Below are 20,684 nucleotides of genomic sequence, written 5' to 3' on the forward strand. Positions count from 1 at the left end.
CTTGACTCCCTCTTCTTTGTGGCAGCCCCTGAGATATTGGAACACTGCTATCATGTCCCCCCTCGTCCTTCTCTTCGTTAAACTAGACATACCCAATTCCAGCAACCGTTCCTTATATATTTTAGCCTCCAGTCCCCTAATCATCTTTGTTGCTCTTCTCTGTACTCTTTCTAGAGTCTCAACATCTTTTTTACATCGTCGTGACCAAAACTGGATGCAGTATTCCAAGTGTGGCCTTACTAAGGCATTGTAAAGTGGTATTAATACTTCACGTGATCTTGATTCTATCCCTCTGTTAATGCAGCCCAGCACTGTGTTGGCTTTTTTGGCAGCTGCAGCACACTGCTGGCTCATATTTAGGTGATTTTATTATTGGCGTTCATATATTCTTCAAAATTGCTGAGAGCCCATGATATTTTAAGTTAATACATTCATTAACATCTTCAGATTAGAAGGGGTTGAATGCCACCTGAGAAAAAGCAGCTATTTGAGTTTTTGATTCTATTTAAAAAATACAGGTAACTTTTAAGTTGCATTATATCTACCCTATGATTCCTAAGCTTGAACTTCAGTTTTTCAGGAAAGTCCAAATGTAGACAATCTATGGCATAAAAATAAACTTGGGAAATGAATAAAATGCTTGACTCTGCAAATAACACAGATTCCATAATGATTTTGAATTGGACGTTTTGTCCTTTTGTTTCATACTCAAGCTCTTTCAGTAACGTGAAACATTATTTGTTGAAGCAAATTTCCTTTATTCTTGGTATATCAAGTCATCATAAAATGAGTCATGGATTGTTTTCCAATAGTTCATGATGACCTGAGGAATGAAGTGTGTGGTTATGTGGCTGTGTCCATAGGATAGTGATGGCGAACCTTTTAGAGACTGAGTGCCCAAACTGCAACCCAAAACCCACTTATGCATTGTCAAGTGCCGGGTGGGTGTGGTCCATTGAGTGGGCATGGCTGCGGTGGTAACGGCAGACTGGGTGGGACTAAAAAGTTCAATCAATCAATTCCAACTTTGCAAGATCTTTTTTTTTCCCGTGAGAAGTTGAAAGTGACTGATTGATTGAACCTTTTGTTTTTGCACACGGCGGCGGAGGCCTAAAGCGAAAAGGTTTTATAAAACCCAGCTGAAGGCCTAGGACTGGGGTGACGGCGTGCGTGCCCACAGAGTGGGCTCTGAATGCTGCCTCTGGCATCTATGCCATAGGTTCGCCACCACTGCCATAGGACCTTATGCTGCCATAGATGAGGTTCCTGCACGGATAACTGGGCTATGTAAGAGATCAATCAATCAGAATAGAACTGGAAGGGACCTTGGAGGTCTTCTAGCCCAAACCCCTGCTCAAGCAGAAGACTCTATACCATTTCAGACAAGTGACTGTCCAGTTTCTTCTTAAAAACCTCCAGTGATGAAGCATCTACAACTTCTGATGGCAAGCTGTTCCACTGGTTAATTGTCCTCACTGTTAGGAAGTTTCTCCTTAGTTCCAGGTTGCTTCTCTCCTTGATTAGTTTCTAACCATTGTTTCTTGTCCTGCCTACAGGTGCTTTGGTAAATAAGTTGACCCCCTCCTCTTTGTGGCAGACTCTCAAATATTGGAATACTGCTATCATGTCCCCCTAGTCCTTCTTTTCTCTAGACTAGCCAAACCCAAATCCTGCAACCATTCTTCATATGTTTTAGTCTCCAGGCTTTTATCAGTTGCTCTTCTTTGCACTTTTTCCAAAGTCTCAACATCTTTTTTGTAATGTGGTGACCAAAACTGGATGCAGATAGATTAGAACATTTTGGTGGGAAGCAATGAAACTCTGATTCAGGTATAGAATGTTAGAGATAGAATTTGATAAAGCTAAAAATATCACCCTCATATTTGTGATATTTGGCAGTTGCAAAGGTTAGGGAGTAAAAGTTAATAGAACTCTGCCATAAGCATTTATCTTTAAGAACAAACTCCCTCCTTTTTTTTTTACTTTCTCCTAAGGCTGAAAAAATTGACTTGGAACTGAAGGAAAAAAAAGTCAGGACAGCTGTGCAATGGTGTAGAACACTCAGAGGAATGGAGCCATTCTGGACTGACATATCATTTCACAGACTACTGCTTTCACAAATTAAAACTTGACAGGGCTTCTTCCTTGGCTGACTTTTTTTTTCCTCTTCAGGTTTCCCCCCCACATACACCCCGCTCTTTTTAACACCAAGAGAAAATATATTTATAATTTTTATGTGTATTTCTCATTTGATTATGTCTGAATGACCACATTTTTTTCTCTCTCTGCTCAAATATATCCAGGGTTTTTCACTCAGATCTCAACCCTAGCTGATGTGCAAGAAAATGTTATGGAATATCTCCACGTGCTCAGTCGACCTAAAGTAATTGATCAAGAACATGATGTAGTGTGGACTGAAGCCTATGTCGACAGTACTGTAAGTCTGCAAGAGGCAATGTCTGATAAATCCTGTTTATATGTAAAGTATCAAATAATTTTGTTCCAGTGTTGTAATACATTTTCTGTGATTCTGCTTGTTGTTGTTTTTAAATGTGGGTTATGCAAATGCTGCTAATATTTACCTAAGTTAAATAAGCTTAATTCTGCAGCTGCAGCACTTGATGGAAAGGTTTTCATTTTAAATAAATGTTAAACCCTCTGTATCAGAGCCTATTAAAGCTGCCATGTAGCCCAACAAACACATAGAGGAAGTATGTATGAAATCAACTGGTTTTTCAATTATAAACAATTCTATATTGCAAATAGCAGGATCATGCTTGTTATGATGTAAAGCAAAAATTGGTGACTGGTTAATTGCTCACAAAGATACAAGAATCCTTTGAAAGTCTTCTAATCTACATATTTTATGCAAGAACAAATAATGTAACCTGTTCAGAGTCAAGGCAGACTTGATGAATGTTTGACGGCACCAGAATTGTGTGTAGCCAGTAAAAATGAAATTGTTCAAAATGAACTGGGCCTTAACTTCCATATTCCCTAACATAATTACCTTTGGCCAGGGAGTAGAAGAGTTGAAATCTTATAAATGAAGGAAGAGAGAGAGAGAGAGAGAGAGAGAGAGAGAGAGTGAGAGAGAGAGAGAGAGAGAGAGAGAGAGAGAGAGAGAGAGAGGGAAAACACAAGGCTGTCACTCTGGGGCAGTCACTCCAACCTACCCTCAAAAAGTTGTCTGTGAAAGAAAATTGGAAGACGTACCTTGAGCTCTTGAAGGAAAGCAGCATATAAATAAAATAAATACATAAACAACCAATTCTAATTGAAAATGTTGCATGAATAACAGAAAAATTAATAACTCAAGGAAAAAGCTAAAAGTGCAAGAAAGTTGAGGGAGGGTAAAAGCAAAATAGAAAAGAATGAAAAATAGATACAAGGAAGTAGTTTCCAATCATCTTTACAGCACTTATAAGTAAGTATAATATTCCCTTTTATTCTATGGTTACACCACAACTCTTTTCTTTCTTTAATCTATCCTATCTATTCATCAAAACCATACGATTATTTTTTCGGTTTCATGCACACAAAAAATCCTCAAATGGTTTCCAATCAGTAATAAAAATAGATACTGGCTTTTCTCTGATCAAAAAGTCTATTTAGCCACCTCAGTATGTTCCCTGAATTTCACCAATCATTCCTCCATTGTGGATAATTCTGATTTTTTTTTATGTTTGTGGAATCTAATAGTAATCCTGCTGCAGATATTATGTAGAAAAATGAAGTTCCATGACTTTTTCCCCCAATTATTTGTCTATCAAACCTCAGGTTTCAATTGTATTAAAATCCTCTGAATTGATGTTATGTATTTAAATCCAGAAATTTGTAGGTTTTTTTTTACAACACATACCAAACATGATAAGATGTTTCTTCTTGTTCACATTTTCAACATAAATTTAAATGTGAAGTGCTTTTATAAATTCTAGACAATTTCTCTGGTGACATATAATCAGCAGTTAATATTTGATAAAAATATTCAGCAGTATATGAACATACACTATTATGTTTGCTAGGGAGTTTGTAAGTGAGTCAGAAACAGGTCCTTGTAATATATTCTAGGGGAGGTAAGTTTGATATAGAGGCATAATCATTCATTCCTTTTCTGTGTGTTGCCAGAAAAAAATGAAAATATTGGTATCTAGTTTGAGGAGGGAAAGCAACAGGTTCATTTCTAGATCGTTGAGAAGAGCCTGGGTGGCCTTTCTGATTTCTTATGATCCTATGCAATACGTTGCACTGCACTTAGGGGGAAAGAAAACTTATTTTATTTACCATTTGTTATTTTGATTTTCTTAAGAAGTTGACATTCTGGTGCTTCATACTTTGAACATCCCACCCTCTGGAGCAACATCCCTCGAGTGATAAGGACACTCCCTGTCTCGTGAGGCTCTGAAAAGCCCTTTTAGGCCTTTGTCTCATGACTGCGGTTAATGTATTGGGAGGGAGGTGCTGACATGCTTAAATGCTTGATTCATTGTATGTTTTTAATTGTTTAATGTTTTTAATTATTTCAATTTCTATTACATTTTGTAAATATTAAATCTAAATATTAACTACTTAGTAAATATTAAATCTGAATGAAATGTGCAACATCATAATGTATAGTCAGTGGTGGGATTCAGATATGTGAACAACCGGTTCGCTGTGTGGATGCCGCTTCCGGAAGTCCATTCTGGGCCTGGGCAACAAAAAATTAGCTACCGGTTCTGCTGAAGTGGTGCGAACCGGCTGAATCCCACCACTGTAATTTTCTTACAGGTCTATTTCTTTACAATGTAAGTGCTCTAACAATTTTGGTACTTTATTTACCCACCTGAAAAACATATATTTTTTTTCAAGTAGCATTGGAGTTTTGATGAGCTCACTTATCGTCTGTTTCGCTGAAATGTTTGCTATCACCATCAATAACTGCTTATTACCTCAATTTTTGTGCAAAGCTGGAAGAAAGCTGATAATTTTTTTAAAATTCTGTTTTATTGCATCTCTCATTCTTACTTGATTTAATAGCCCTGAGTGCTATTTTCTGGTCTGGGAGCTGAGTAGTTAGTTGAGTGAAATGATTATTGCATATCAGCCATCCTGGTTTCTGGCTGTTTATCCTGTGAATAAAGCAACTGGCAGTAGAAGTCTAGCTGGAAGAAGATCCATTTAGCATTTTGAACTCAACAGCTTAAAGAAACTTAAATTGCTTCAAGAAACTATTTTTAACCCCTGGTTGTTTCCAAGTTTTTCTTATCCATATGAGAAACACTTTGTTATGATGTTTATTAAACATGTGAGCTAGCGTTCACAAAAACGGTAAACAAAATTAAGCACTTTGAAATCCTACTTATCCTAATGAATTAAAAATAAATATTTTGAATTAATACCAGGCAAGATAGAAATTAGTTAATTTTGTCTAAAATATACCTCTGGTATTAACACGCAATAAACAGACAATTCTCTTTGTGGTAGAATAAGTATGATAAAGAAGTATAAAACTACAACAATTGAGAATCCAAAAATGCAATATTTTGAACAACTCTCAAGATGCTGCTGCATGTTGTTTTTGCAAATAAACTGATGCCCGCTACATTTCCACACTCCATACAAAAAGGACAGATTTATTTTTTTTTGCACATTATTGTATTACTTTTTCAAAAGCAACTGCCATTCACAAAGCCAAGGTTCAACAGTGATTATTCTGGAATTGGAGTATCCCACAAGTAGATTCTGCAAGTGGACTTCCCCTAATTTAAATCATTGTCATTCAGATTTGCCAGTGGAATTATATAAGACAAACCAGATTTCATCCATATACAAATTACTTATGCATGAGAATCTTTGTTGGGCAGTACAAGTGTCTCTAGCACAGAATCTAATCCTTAGCTCTTGTAATACAATATTACTAATATATGTAGATGCACTTGTATTTTGCTAAAGAAATCCCTCTGTATTATCCCTCTATAGTCCATATTCCACTCATTATATTTAACATACAGTAATCCTTTTTTTTCCCTACAAAACAAAAGCAAAGTTGATTATTTCAAATCAAGGCATCACATTGTTTTCTGTCCTTTTCTGTCCTATCGCTCATTGACCATCTTGGCCCATAATTTCTATCAATTCTAACAATCACTTTCTCTGTATCACATTTCATCCCCACCTTTGGTTGTCACTGTGCGAAGAAAAGCAAGGCTCCTCTTGGCTGGCTCAAACTTGGCTGAAGCTACCAGCCAACTACTGTAGTCAAGGATCTTCATTGCATTGGAGGATTCAAACTATTTCAGAGAACTGATTGCCTCCTGATAGTGTTGGCTGTTGCTCCCCTCTTCTATCCTGTTGAGTTTAAATTTGGTGCCTTTGTCTCCAGAAGCTTCCATAATGTAGCATAAGCCTTCCTTAATACTTCTCACATACCGTGCTAGACATGTGTAGTGTTTTTATCCCAGGAACCCTTAGCTCCCAATGTATGAACTTTTTCTAGTCTTTCCTTTATTCAGCTCTACCAGCACTCCCCTTTTCATTCAGCCCTCCTACCCTGTATTGGACCCCTAACTCAACTCTCACCTTCTGTATTGTTTGGGTGAATAGATTTCTAAATAGAATCTGCAGATTATAACTTCATATGAACTGGCCAGAAAGTTTTCTAAACATCTCCATTCCTTCTAGGTTTCTGTAACTGGCTGTAAGAATAACTTTGGGATGTAGTAGTGGTATTTATGATTTTAGTTTCCTGGTCTGGACTATCACAAAGGGCTGAACATCAGTCTTGCAAGTCTGAATGCGCTTCTTCCCTTACCTGCCTTTATGTTCCAGAGAATTAGAGAGGGTCAATTCTGAGGTACATTCTCCATCTTCATGCCTTTTTTGGACTAGGTTCCTTTTATCAGACTATTATCTAAACGGCAGCTCTTCCTCCTCTCTCTCAAAGTTATTCTCATAGCCCATTACACCTCCTCTTAGAAAGCACAATATTATTTGGAGGAACATTCCTATTATTCAAGCATCTCTTTTGGAATTTTTCTTTCAAATGCTGTCATTTCCACTTTCCTTACAAGTTGTCATTCTTTCTCCAAGTCCCTTCATGCCTTTTAGAAAGAGAGAACCAATGGTTTCTTTTCTCAGGAAACCTGGAGGATGGAAGAAATTTTCTTTTTCCTTTTCTTGGGTCTGTTCTTTTTTCCGTTTCCCTTAGTTTTCCTCTTCCAGTTCTCTACATCTGAATTGCTACAACTAGGTTTTAACTTTATCCTGATGTTCTTTTGTGAATGCCTTGTAAATGATTCCTTGTTATATGCATTTAATAATATTTTTTTCAATAGTATTTTCAAATATCAGATTTTGACCTCAAATTCAGCATATATTTATTGAAAGTTACCAAGTGTATAAATAACGTGTATAAATATATCTTATTTTTCAATTAAATGAATTTATTAATTTGCGATATAGTGGTGAAATGATGCAGTATGGTAATACAAACAGATCCAGTTTCATGAAATGTTGGCTTACATGTACTGTTTATTCTCTTTATAATATCAAATGCAGTACTACTCAAAATAACTAATTATTGACTTAGTCTTTCATTTATGCTAAATATTTACAGTGGAAAGTAAAGCAATACTGGGAAGGTATTATATTTCCAGGACAAAAGCACCAGCTCATAGATTCTTCTGTGTAAATCAGAAATGATCTAGATACAGTATTTGAACAGTTTTGTTCCCAAATTTGCAGCTGACAGAAATTATCCTGGATTTTTAAAACCGCCCCTTAGACTCTGAAGAATTTTACATGCATCTCACTAAATTAACTGACAAGATCCCAGTAAGTAATTTCACTATGACAGAAAGTAATTCTCATAGACAAATAGTCCTAAGTGTACTTGATTATTGATGAGGATCAAATTGAACGTAACTTACAAGAAAGTGATTTTTAATGTGATTTTTCTTTTTCCCTAATTTTATAATGCCTTTATCTCTACTTTAAATAGTTTTTTTCTTTTTCTTTGTTTTCTTTTGATTGTACCTATAAACAGGGCTTTTTTTCTCATAGAACGCGCAGAACGGAGTTCCAGCACCTTTTTTGGATGGAACCTTGTAGGGTAGGCAAGGCGGATTGTATGACGTGTGTGAGTTCCGGCACCTTTTTTTTTTTTTTTTTTTTTTTTAAGAAAAAAGGCACTGCCTATAAATATTTTTTTAAAATGTTTGAACATCAAATTGCCTTGTTTTCCTTGCAAATTAGAGAAATAATATTTGAATAGAAGTAAACAATGGAATCCCCAGACATTATAAATTGATTTGAACTTATGATTTGCTTTTGCATGGCAAGCATCTGTTCCTTAAATATATAATACAAAACCATGAACATGGTTAACTTCTGGAGGAAATATATAAATATGGTTCTGGAGAGAAGAACAACTGTCTATTCATGAGCAGTGATACTTCTATATGCAGATCATGGGACATTCTATTTGCAAAATAAACAGTGTGGATTATAAAGATGTCTCGACCATCAAACAAAATGGGAGGGAGGAACGCACCTAAAGGGACCATTACAAAAATCTATCTAAGCTTTTAGATTGTGGAGTGCCATCTGCATTATATGGCACTGAGAAAACTTATTATGTTGGACCTCTATTTCATAGCAGATGGGTTCATTAAATTTAATAGCCTCTAGAGCTTTTAGAAACAGTGTTAAAAACATGTGGAACATGCTGTGATACTTCACATCTAGCCCCAGAGTCATTATAATTCTGGCACGGTTATAAATATTACAGTACTTTTGTTCTATTGAAACAAATGACGATTCTAATTATCACTTTTTGTTGTTGATGTTCATGTACTGTGACTTTAAAAATATTGGAGCCTTTCCTCCTTTTTTTTCCCCTAGAATGCATTACAGTTTTTTAAATCCACTGCTACTGAACTTCAGATACATTCATCTCCATGTTAAATTGAGTTCTAATTGTTATTTAACTTGCAAGCTCGTATTATAAATTTAAAATGCAACCAAGGAGATTAAGAAAATTAGCCACTTTACCTCCTATGGTGGCAAGGAAACTAGAAGATACGCTGTTTTATCTCAAAAACCACAGCTGAAATATGAAGGGAAGTTAGTTTTGATTATATACCTTTTTTTTCTGTAGAACAATGTAGCATGCTGGGATGCCATTACACATTCTATTACGCATAAAGACCAATCACCTTTTGATTTTAAAGTTTTACAAAGTTATCTCATAGGGACAGGAATTAGGTTTGAAGAGCACTCCTTTTTTTCACAGGGCAGATTTTTTTTTCTCTTATGTTACTCTTTGAACAGGTTATAAAAAGAAAATAAATGGATTGGAAGTTACATCTCTTCCAACTCCACAGTATGTCTTCCACATATAAATCAAAACAGTTGAACGTTAAGAGAACTGGTAAATTGCAGATTAATATCTTTTGAAATACAAAAAAATGTCCTTAATTACAACATGCTGAGTGTTACATTTGATTGTGCAATTTGATTCTTTCAAATAATCTTTATCTTTTTTGCCATTCACACTTTAAAGTCTATTTGTCTCTTCTTCCATGTACTCCATTATTTATAGTTTATTATATGGGCACTAGATTTAGTTATTTAATCAAAATCAGCTAAATAAAGAAACCCGAACGTACAGGTAGAATTAAAAGATACATATATCCTCATTTGTTAATAAATGTCGTCTGGATGTGTATTTTTCCTTACCATATCTATATTTCTGGCATCAGCTCCCAAATTCTCATCTCCCTACATTATTCAGCCATGTGCAGAAATGAAGGAAGTTACAATTGTTGATATGTTATTGGCACAGTTTTGTTTTTTTAAAACAATCTTGACAGCTCCATAATAGCTTCATTTTCTTATACTGAAGCCTGCCACAAACTAATATTTCAAATAGTCTCTGATTTTAAAAGATTATTTTGATGTAAGTGAATATCTTCTGTTACTAGAAACTTTGAAGAGTGCATGATCTCAGTCCCTTAAAATATTGCCATAAATCAAAAACTTCTGGATTGTTTCACCTTTGCTATACTCTAGTTGCTTTTTAGTGAAGTTACTTTATTAAAAAAGGTTAGGGGAAGTATGCAGAACATGGATCCTGAGTACTTTTTAGCCCCATCAATGGTATCTCCACTCTAGGTCAATTCAAGGAATCAAGCTTGGTGTTGAGTTCTGACTTTTCCAGATTATTCAGTTAGGACCTCTGTTCTATACATGCTTTCTGAACCTATTTTCAGAGATATGGCAAGTTCAAATATATTGTCATTGTTATAGAACACCTTTCTCTGAGAAGATGAAAAAATGTTTTAGTTTTTTCTGTGTTGTTTATTCTAGAAACCATCTATGTTTATCATGACAGATTTTCAGAAATCAAAAGGAAAAAAATTAAAGGAAGATGTTCCTGAATGTTTAATATACATTTAAATTAGATAAAACAAGATCTCATATGTTTTTTAAAAAAATCTTTAGATAATGTTTGTTTAAAAATGAAATAAAATTAAAATGTAAACATTCCTTAAGGGTTTCTCCCTTTTTTTTCTAGTAGCCAATAAATATAAATTTCTAAATATTTTTCTGCATAGAAAAAGAACAAGATGTGTATGTTTGCTTGCAAAGCCATTCAATTTTCTTTCAGCTCAGTACTATAAATGTCCCAGGTCTTTATAAGCTATAAGTTTAATGTGTTGACTTCCACCTTATTGACCAATAATTTATACAACATCTATTTGTTGTATAAATTGTATAAATAATCAGAAAAGATTATTGATAATTCACTTCCTTCGATCCAGGACATAGCATATCAGCGATGCTTGAGCAGGGTCTGCAGAATTGTCTGGGATGCTACACATCCTCTTCATGACCTTTTTTCCTTGTTACCTTCTGGGAGGAGGCTTAATAATAATAATAATAGTAAAGTTGGAAGGGACCTTGAAGGTCATCTAGTCCAACCCCCTGTTCAGGCAGGAAACCCTATACCATTTCGGACAAATGGCTGTCCAGTCTTTTCTTAAAAACTTCGAGTGTTGGAGCATTCACCGCTTCTGGAGGCAGGTTGTTCCACTGGTTAATTGTTCTCACTGTCAGGAAGTTTCTCCTTAGTTCTAGATTGCTTCTCTCCTTGATTAGTTTCCACCCGTTGCTTCTTGTCCTGCCTCAAGGCGCTTTGGAAAATAGCTTGACTCCCTCTTCTTTATGGCAACCCCTGAGATATTGGAACACTGCTATCATGTCCTCCCTCGTCCTTCTCTTCATTAAACTAGACATACCCAATTCCAGCAGCCATTCCTTATATGCTTTAGTCTCCAGTCCCCTAATCATCTTTGTTGCTCTTCTCTGTACTCTTTCTAAAGTCTCAACATCTTTTTTACATCGCGATGACCAAAACTGGATGCAGTATTCCATCCAGTTTTGGTATCCAGTTTTGGTATCTGAAGCAGAACATCTAGATTTAGTCACACTTTTGTTCCATATAGTAACAACCTTATGAACTCTCAAGTTTCCTCTTTCTGCTATGTATTCAAAATGGACAGTGATTACTATATATATATGTATGTATGTGTGTGTGTATATATATATATATATGTGTGTGTATGTGTGTGTATGTAAATATATGCTATATATAACGTGTGTATGTGTGTCATGTATGTATACAGTATGGATAGATATATACTTTCTTTTGAGAACAAGCAACAGAATTTCATTTTTAATGTGAGTCAGTGTGCTCACAGTAAAAAAATGACAATAAAGGTTACCTTATCTTACTGCTCACATGATTAACAAAGTAATGATACAATCATCATGTGGTTATAAGAGATACAACAGGTCTTTCCAGAAATAAGTAGAACATAAACTGCAAAAACAAATGGAAAGTTCAGATGTATTTTGGAAGAACAGCCATATAAGTTCTTGTCAGTCACTTCAAAACTTAATGCCATCGTGTAAATTTGTTTTGTTTTGTAGTCTATTGTCTACTTTCCAAATCTGCCATCTTTTCAGATCTTACATCTTAATGTAAGTCTGCAAAAGAAAGATGTGGGTCAGTTGTGATTAAAAGTGTGCAAGAGTAGGGCACTTCTACTTCTACTGATTAGATACTAGGTTGCTTCCAAATGAAATATTTATTTTTCAGTTGATCTATTTCTGTTTATTGCAAAGCTGGGCCTTGTTATATATACACCTTACTTGTTTTCTATCTTTCCCTCTCTGGCAAGAAAAATAGAGATAGCTGTTATTTTGTCTTCCTTTCCATGACCAAAGACAGCAAGTTTGGGCCTTTGGATGAAAAGAATTAAAAGCTTTCTGTTAAAAGCAAACTTTGAGAAGATATACCTGCTGATAGACACTGGGAACCAGTAGCCTATAAACAGAAGAAACTACACTGAGTTTCCCATGTGGTTCATATGCTTACCAATTAAGATCCCCTGCTCCATTCACATCCTACTTCTCCTCAAGCTAGAAAACTTGTTATCCCCAAATAGCATCAACTCATGAATACTTCATTTCATAAAACCTCAATATATTTTTCTTGTTATTGATTGACTGATTATGCACCATAAGTTGGCACTGATTCTTAGTGACCATGTAAATAGATTTTTTTCTATGGTGATCTGTCCTTAACTTGGTCCTTCATTTCTTCCAATGGTTCCCGCATTGTCACTGTAATGGAATCCATCCATCTTGCTGTTGGTCATTGTCTTCTTCTCTTTTCTTCCATTTCTAATATATTTCCCAATTTGCTGCAAATCACTACATGTGAGTTGCATAGTGGAAATTAATTGTACTTTTAAATACATAGGGTATTTGTGCATATTTGTGTGTTTCTGTACAAGAATGGAATTAAGAGACTTTCTTTATCATGCCAGCCAGCTCCTGTCAGTATAATATGGATCTGTGGTTCATTTCACTTCCCCATCAATCTTCATAAAAGGCTCATTAAAAATCATTAAAGCTGGAAGTAAGTAAAAGTATACTATTTTTTAGCAAACATTTTGTAGTGAGGCCAATAAGAGTAAGGATACTAACCAGGAAAAAAGCCACATAGCTTAGTTGGGTAGTTCATTGTAGAACAGGGGTGTCAAACTGCCAGCCCACAGCCGGGTGCATCATGCAGAGGCTACACCCACCCCAGCTCCAGCAATGGGAAAAAAATTGTGATATGTCACGACACGTCATGTGACGCGGCGAGTTTGTAGAAGAATGTTGTAGAAGAATGAGAATGTGTAAGTTGGAGTTGGATGTATTTAAGCCCAAATGATTGCTAAATTATTTCACTTGCAAGATGTGATAGTGAAATTTGGGTTAATACAGTCAACCACATGCTGTCTTGAGAGGCGAGTTGAATTCCAAATATCTCTGAGGGATTTTATCTAAAGTCTAATTGAGCGTCCTTTAGTGATATGTGTTGTGTTTTATGAGCTGTTATGTGCAACTAAAGGTATGGTGAGGAATAGAAATTATTGGATCATTTTGTGATTAGTACATTTAACTGGTGTCAGCGCTACTTTTTAATCTTTATTTCTCTCTTTCTTCTTAAGCAAATTGCACCAAGAATGACACTATCTTTGTATAAACACATATTTTTTCTTACAGTTCAGACAATACCAGTGTTCACAAAAAAGTAGGAGAAAATACTTTTTTTTACATAATCATACCATGAGGGGGGAAATAAAGAACAGTAAAATGAGTAATAAACAGGGCAAAGTTGAAGGAATCTTTCAGAACCTCACAGACATTAAGCATAACGAAGTCCTAACTGCTACAATTAACCCTTCCTTGGACATGTATGTCTTCTTAGTCCAACAAGATAATAGATTCTAAGTATTTATTTCAATTTATATGGTCACCCATTTCAAACAAGTGGTTCTGTATTGTCTTCAGTGTGTCAAAGTCATATTCCATGGTACAGAAAATAGTTCTGATACTGTGATACAAGCCTAGGTACAAATTTTATTTGACATAGAATCTGATCATTTTAAATCCTGTGCAAAAATGATTAGTTGTGGAAACATTTGCCACCATGTAGAAAAATTTAGAATCTTAGGTTGAAGGAATTATCTAAACTTGTTTTTTCATTTGCAGATATTTTATTAGCTGCCTAGGTAACATCTTCAGTCCTGTGATCTTGAAGAAGTTGGTTATTTAGTTGTGAAATATATTTGTCTTTGTGGAATCTTATGTATGAATAGGTGCGCTATACTGTTGGATCTTATTTCTTTTATGATTGGAATACTATTATCTGTTTTTTGTTATATTGATGTTGTTCCATCTCCTTTTCATCTGGATGTTGGTTAATAATTGTGTGAAAAAGAGGAATGTTTTTGAGATCTGCATTCCCCTCCCCCCCACCTGACCTTTAGCTAGTTCTTTTCAATGAACCAGTCAAAAGAATCTGTGTCTACTAAGTACTAATTTTACTAGAATGCCAGGTTTCTAGGTATTAAAGGAAAGGAGTGCCTGTGGATTTTAGTCTGCTAGTTGTAATCAACAATAGGGGACAGCACTTATCTCCGTTTCAAGGCCATTGAGCCAGCGGTTCTGTGTTCATGTGGCCAGCATGATGTCACAGAGCACTGTTTCCTCCCTCCCCACTGAAGTGATACCTATTTATCTACTCACATTTGCATGCTTTCGAACTGCTAACTGGGCAGGAGTTAGGCGAAGACGAATGCTCACCCCATTGCATGATGCTCAGGTCTCAAACCCAGACTGCTGGCTTTTCAGCTGACAAGTCCAGCGTCTTAACCACTGAGCTATTATGCTGCTCTTTTAGGTATTAGCATATATTATTTGATTTTGGCTTAGAATTTCAAAAGCCTCCCAACTGAAACCATGTTTGATCTTGCCTGAGCATAAAATAAAAGAAGTTTAAATATGTCCTCTAACAGTCAGTTGGTACTTATAGATGTGCTGCATTAACCATTTTGTATGTATGTTCTAAGTCGTATGACCTTTGTAGTTTGTTTACAGTTCAGGTACTTTATTTTGTAAAAAGACTCCTTCTCTTATCTTCCTCGGGTACAAAATCCTCAGATTTATTTAGTACACTTTGTAGGATCTCACTGGTATGGTGCTATAGTTATTCCAAATGGTTGTAAATAATCTATTGGTAGATTCAGAAATGTATTGATTGATTGACTGTATTAGCCTTTGTTCTTGCTTGTTTGGCAGTTAGTTGACTTATTTAATGTGTATGGTTGCTAATTCAACAAGTAACGTTGACAGCCAACATTATTAGATATAGAACAAAATGATAAACTGCTAAAATATAATGTGCCATGATAAACATCAGACACACATTTCCTATAATTACAGCAAGCTGATGTAAAAGCTTATCCAGGATCTGGGGGAAGAATCAGATCGTCATTCTTAAAGACAGTAAAGTCAGGGCCAAGCAAAATTCAGGGGTTTCAGGTTGTTCTATTTTATTAATTCATTAAATATTTTCTAGTTTCCATATTAGGTTAATGCTCTGATGTCACTCAGTAATTCTTTGATTTGGGCGGTAGATCAAAAATAGTTAATCCAAGAAGCAAGCTTGGACTAGACTAGACTAGACTAGACTAGACTAGACTAGACTAGACTAGACTAGACTAGACTAGACTAGAATAGAATAGAATAGAATAGAATAGAATAGAATAGAGCTGGAAGAGACCTTGGAGGTCTTCTAGTCCAGCCCCCTGCTCAAGCAGGAGGACCTATACTATCTCAGACAGGTGATTGTCCAGTTTCTTTTTAAAAACTTCCAGTGATGGAGTGCCCACGATTTCTGGGGGTAAGCTGTTCCACTGGTTAATAGGTTTGATTAATAATATTAATTTAATTTAAATATATTTAAAAGAAACAGATAGTTGCAGTACGAGAATTCCATTTAGATCTCTGTTTCCAATAAGATTCTTTTATAGGCAATTTATAGATCTATAAATCTAGTCATTTCCCCCCAATTTTCTGATGTAGAGGACTGGAAACTTCACTTATTTGTGAAGATGTACTATGCTAAATTTCTTCCATGTTCTCAACTAAAAATTCTGTTAATATGAGAAGTAACTTTCAAATTATGATTTAGACCAGTGATGGCGAACCTTTTAGAGACCGAGTGCCCAAACTGCAACCCAAAACCCACTTATGCATCGTCGGGTGCCAGGTGGGTGTGGCCCATTGGCTGGGTGTGGCCAATTGGCTGGGTGTGGCCCATTGGGTGGGCGTGGCTGCAGTGGTAATGGCAGACTGGGTGGGACTAAAAAATTCAATCAATTCCAACTTTGCAAGATCTTTTTTTTTCCCGCGAGAAGTTGAAATTGACTGATTGATTGAACCTTTTTTTTTTTTTTGCACATGGCGGCGGAGGCCTAAAACGAAAAGGTTTTATAAAACCCAGCTGAAGGCCTAGGACTGGGGTGACAGCGCGTGTGCCCACAGAGAGGGCTCTGAGTGCCACCTCTGGCACCCGTGCCATAGGTTCGTCACCACTGATTTAGACAAACATTGGTAACAAGGGAGGCTTTTTAGTTGATAAATGAGGTACAGCAATTTTTAAGGAAAGAGATGCGACACTGGGATCACTCTGTCACTTTAAACTTTAGATAGCTCAAATCGTGAGATGCAAAGCCCAGAACTAACCCAAGGCATTGTAGCATCATCATCCCAGGTATGAATTATTTTAAAACTGAGTTTAAAATTTTTTAACCTCCATCCAGAAAAGTGGCAAGATATTGGTTGGGTAGCTGACCACTTTTGCACTCAGGTTTCATGCAAATATGCAGCTATAGGAGACGATTGAGTGTTATGACATATTTAATTTCAGACCGATATTCTGGTTGCTTTCTATGGAGTGATGTGCTGCAAGTTAGTCAAATAAATTTGAAACCTCACTTGTGAATATGAAAAAAGAAATAACTTTTCATTATGCTAAATCAGATACTGCAGCTAAAAATTCCAGCAGGACACTGGTGGGAAGGAGATAGAAAGGGAATTCTAGCAAGCTGGATAAAATTTATAAAGGCTAAAGTGTTTCATTAAAAGGTGAAGCCTCATTAAACATAATGATACAAAGGCTCTCAGATTCCGAAGTCTCATTTTAATTCATTGAAATGAAGCTGCTCAGCTAACCAGCTAATTATTTGAGCTTGATGACATCTTTTTGTTGCTTAAGTAGTACAAAATTATTGAACTATTGCATTCATGATGTTTTATTTTAGCACCAACTCAAAAGCTTATGGGCTAATTTGTTTTGAAATATAGTTCCCAGCGCTGTTATAATCCTCCTCCTTCTCTTCCTTAAAGTTTTTTTTTCCCACATCTATACCAAACAGGGTGCAGGTAAAGCCAAAGCCAGTGATGGCGAACCTTTTAGAGATTGAGTGCCCAAACTGCAACCCAAAACCCACTTATGCATCGTCGAGTGCCGGGTGGGTTTGGCCAATTGGGTGGGTTTGGCCAATTGGGTGGATTTGGCCAATTGGGTGGGCGTGGCTGCGGTGGTAATGGCAGACTGGGTGGGACTAAAAAGTTCAATCAATCAATTCCAACTTTGCAAGAACTTTTTTTTTCCCATGAGAAGTTGAAATTGACTGATTGAACCTTTTTTTTTTTTTTGCACACGGCGGCGGAGGCCTACAGCGAAAAAGTTTTATAAACCTCAGCTGAAGGCCTAGGACTGGGGCGATGACACGCATGCCCACAGAGAGGGCTCTGAGTGCCGCCTCTGGCACCTGTGCCATAGGTTTGCCACCACTGGCCAAGGCTGTGTCTTCTGCTAGAAGAAAGAAGGAGGAAGGAGGAAGATCAGAAAAGAGAAAGCAACTGCACCCAGGGTACATTTCTGCCTGTGGAAATCAGGATGGAAGTCTTCCTAGGGAAGGAGGGAGGGAGGGTCTAATTGCAGCAAAAGTGGCCTGAGTTCTGCTGTATCCCTTTAAGAGGGGCCCAGATTCAAACTTTCAATTGCAAAGGAGACTACATTGAAAAACAAAGAAATTTCTGGGCTGAAAAACCTGACAAACATATGTATACATACAAACACACAAGTACCTTCTCTATTACCTTGCAGGAGCCAAATAGCACTGGGAAAGGGATTTTTGTCTTCCTGGAATCACTTTAAGATTGCACTATAATTTTGGTACAATCAGATCATTACTGAGATTAAACAACTCTGTAATTATAAAACTATGAATACGATATAATTTTAGCACCATTTTATTTTTCATGTAGGGAAAATATGGGTGTACTATAATGATTCATCTCCCCTCTTGTTCAGTTTGTTTGAAGTTAAATTGCCATATTCTTTCTTACGCTTCCTCCCACCACAAAAAGCAAATTAAAATCTGTGAAATTTTACTCCGTAAAAATGGGTTTATGCTAATATATCCATATGCTTGCAATATTTTATTACAATATTTACCGCCCAAATCAAAGGCTTTCCTTCCTTCCTTCCTTCCTTCCTTCCTTCCTTCCTTCCTTCCTTCCTTCCTTCCTTCCTTCCTTCCTTCCTTCCTTCCTTCCTTCCTTCCGTCCATCCATCCATCCATCCATCCATCCATCCATGATATGTTGGTAATAATGGGACACCGGTCTAAAACAAATGCAATGACACTTAGTAGAGACAAAATTTCCATACATATATTTTTTAAGTCACCTTATTTGAAAAACAGAGAGACAGTGCGGTGTAATGGTTAAGATAATTGATTTACAAGCAGGAAAGACTCAGGTTTAGTTCATATTCAACCATAGAAGTTTAATGGGTGACTTTGGGCCAAGCAATTTTTCTCCGTTCAATCTACTCTACAGGTTTGTTGTTGTGTTATGTATACCACTATGAATTCCTAAATGAAAGGTGAGATATTAAGCAAATAAATAAGCTGCATATACAATGCAGCAATAACTGATAAATTAAATAATGGGACACCAGTCTAAAACAAATACAATGATACTTAGTAGAGAGCTGTGATCAAGATCAGTCAACAGATTGTATGCATGTCAATAAACGAGCCACTTTAAAATATTGTTTTAAACACAGTTAAAGGAAATTTTTCCAACTGAGATTCACTACTTATAATTTATTTATTTTTAAAAAAGAAACCCTTGACTTTTGCAATAACCCTGAATAATTCTGTCTTCCCTCTTATATGACATCCTGCAAATGTTTGAAGACATTCTCCAAAGTCTTCTCTTCATCAGTCTAAACACCCAGTATCTCAGAGGCTTTTATGCCTCTCAAAAATTTTCCTGCTAGGCCCCTTATTTGTTTTTTTTCTTTTGAACATTACTTTAGTGTGTCAGTGTCCTTACTAAAATGCAGAAAGCAACTGAGCACAATTGGGGTTTTATCTTTCCATTATTATATTTTAAACTTTGTTGTATAGTCGAAGTTTATTTTGGAAATAAACCTCCATTTGGTTATTAATGACAGACACTCGCAGATACAGAACTTTTATTATACACATTAGAAACTACATTATTACATTACTTTTTGACATAATCGCCATTCAAATTGAACCGCTTGTCATAATGTCTTACAAGTTTGAAATTCCTTAGTAGTCACTTGGTGCCAAATCTGGGGTGGGGGGTGGGTGATCAAAAACATCCCAACGGGATTGCTTAAAAAGGTCTTGAGTGCATCTAGCAGTGTGCTAGCAATCATTATCATGAACCAACACCACACTGGAATCAGCATGCCCCGACACTTGTTATGAATGGCTCGTCTGAGTTTTCCTAACATTTCATAGTAGATTTCTGAATTGATGGTTGAACTACACTCCATGAATTTCACTAGCAGTACTCCTTTGGCATCTTCACATTTGGCGGGATTTTCTATGGCGCCACATCCGGTGTGGTATTGGTTCAGGATAATGCTCGCCTGCACACCGCTAAACTTTTGAAGCAGTTCCATTGGGATGTTTTTGATCACCCTCCTTCCCACAGGCCAGATTTGGCGCCGAGCGACTACTGCTAAGGAATTTCAGTGCTAGCATAAATGAAATGTCTGCTAGAAAACAACCAAGGTCAGAGAGCACCAAGGACTCCTCATTTCAATCCTGAGCTACAAATATTCTCCTTTACTGCTAAGTATAACCTTGCTAAGCAGTGTATGTGTCAATAATAACAAATTTTCCTGCATGATTACAAAATAATTGGATCATAAGCTCAAACATGTTGACAATTGAGAACTATTTTTCTGAAAAACATTGGTTGTCATGCTACACTACAGGTTAAATATGTGGGTTGTCATATTGAATGGCAATATGGCAAACATTTGCTTGGGTGTGTGGTACATCTCATGTGCTGCTTCTGGATAATGGTAAGATATGAATCCCAGAAGACTATGCAAAATTCCTCTGGAGATAATTATTACCTTTGCCGTAAAGTTGGGCATGGAAGAATGCCCTGAAGCCTTTCCCAAGATTTATAAAGCTAGGCTGTTTTTCCATATAATTCTGTGCCAAACAAGTTATTTGGGACTGTCAGGGTAAAAACGTGTTAAAAAAGACAACACGTCACAAAAATCTCACTTTAGGATCCAGAGGTTTATTAGAATGTGCTAAAATTTAGAACACACATCTAGTACTTACATTTAATAACCTATTGCAATGAGGACCAATTGGACAAAAAGGCATAAGGCATGACGGCTTGTGGCCAAAGGGCCTTGACTTCATTTCAATGTCCTTCTTTTATAC

The 20,684-nt window shown here is 36.3% G+C and overlaps 1 protein-coding gene across 1 annotated transcript in view; it reads left to right on the forward strand.

Moving 5' to 3' along the window:
• Positions 1-20,684, forward strand: part of CACNA2D3 (calcium voltage-gated channel auxiliary subunit alpha2delta 3) — a gene marked incomplete at both ends in the record, with an annotated part of 192,087 nt that overhangs the window by 123,752 nt on the left and 47,651 nt on the right. The window contains one exon of the mRNA XM_015818165.1: positions 2,304-2,437. Coding sequence (XP_015673651.1) covers positions 2,304-2,437 — 134 coding nt within the window. The remainder of the gene's footprint in view (positions 1-2,303; positions 2,438-20,684) is intronic.

Source organism: Protobothrops mucrosquamatus, unplaced genomic scaffold, assembly GCF_001527695.2.
Source record: "Protobothrops mucrosquamatus isolate PMUCROS unplaced genomic scaffold, P.Mucros_1.0 scaffold690, whole genome shotgun sequence".
Classification (NCBI taxonomy): domain Eukaryota; kingdom Metazoa; phylum Chordata; class Lepidosauria; order Squamata; family Viperidae; genus Protobothrops; species Protobothrops mucrosquamatus.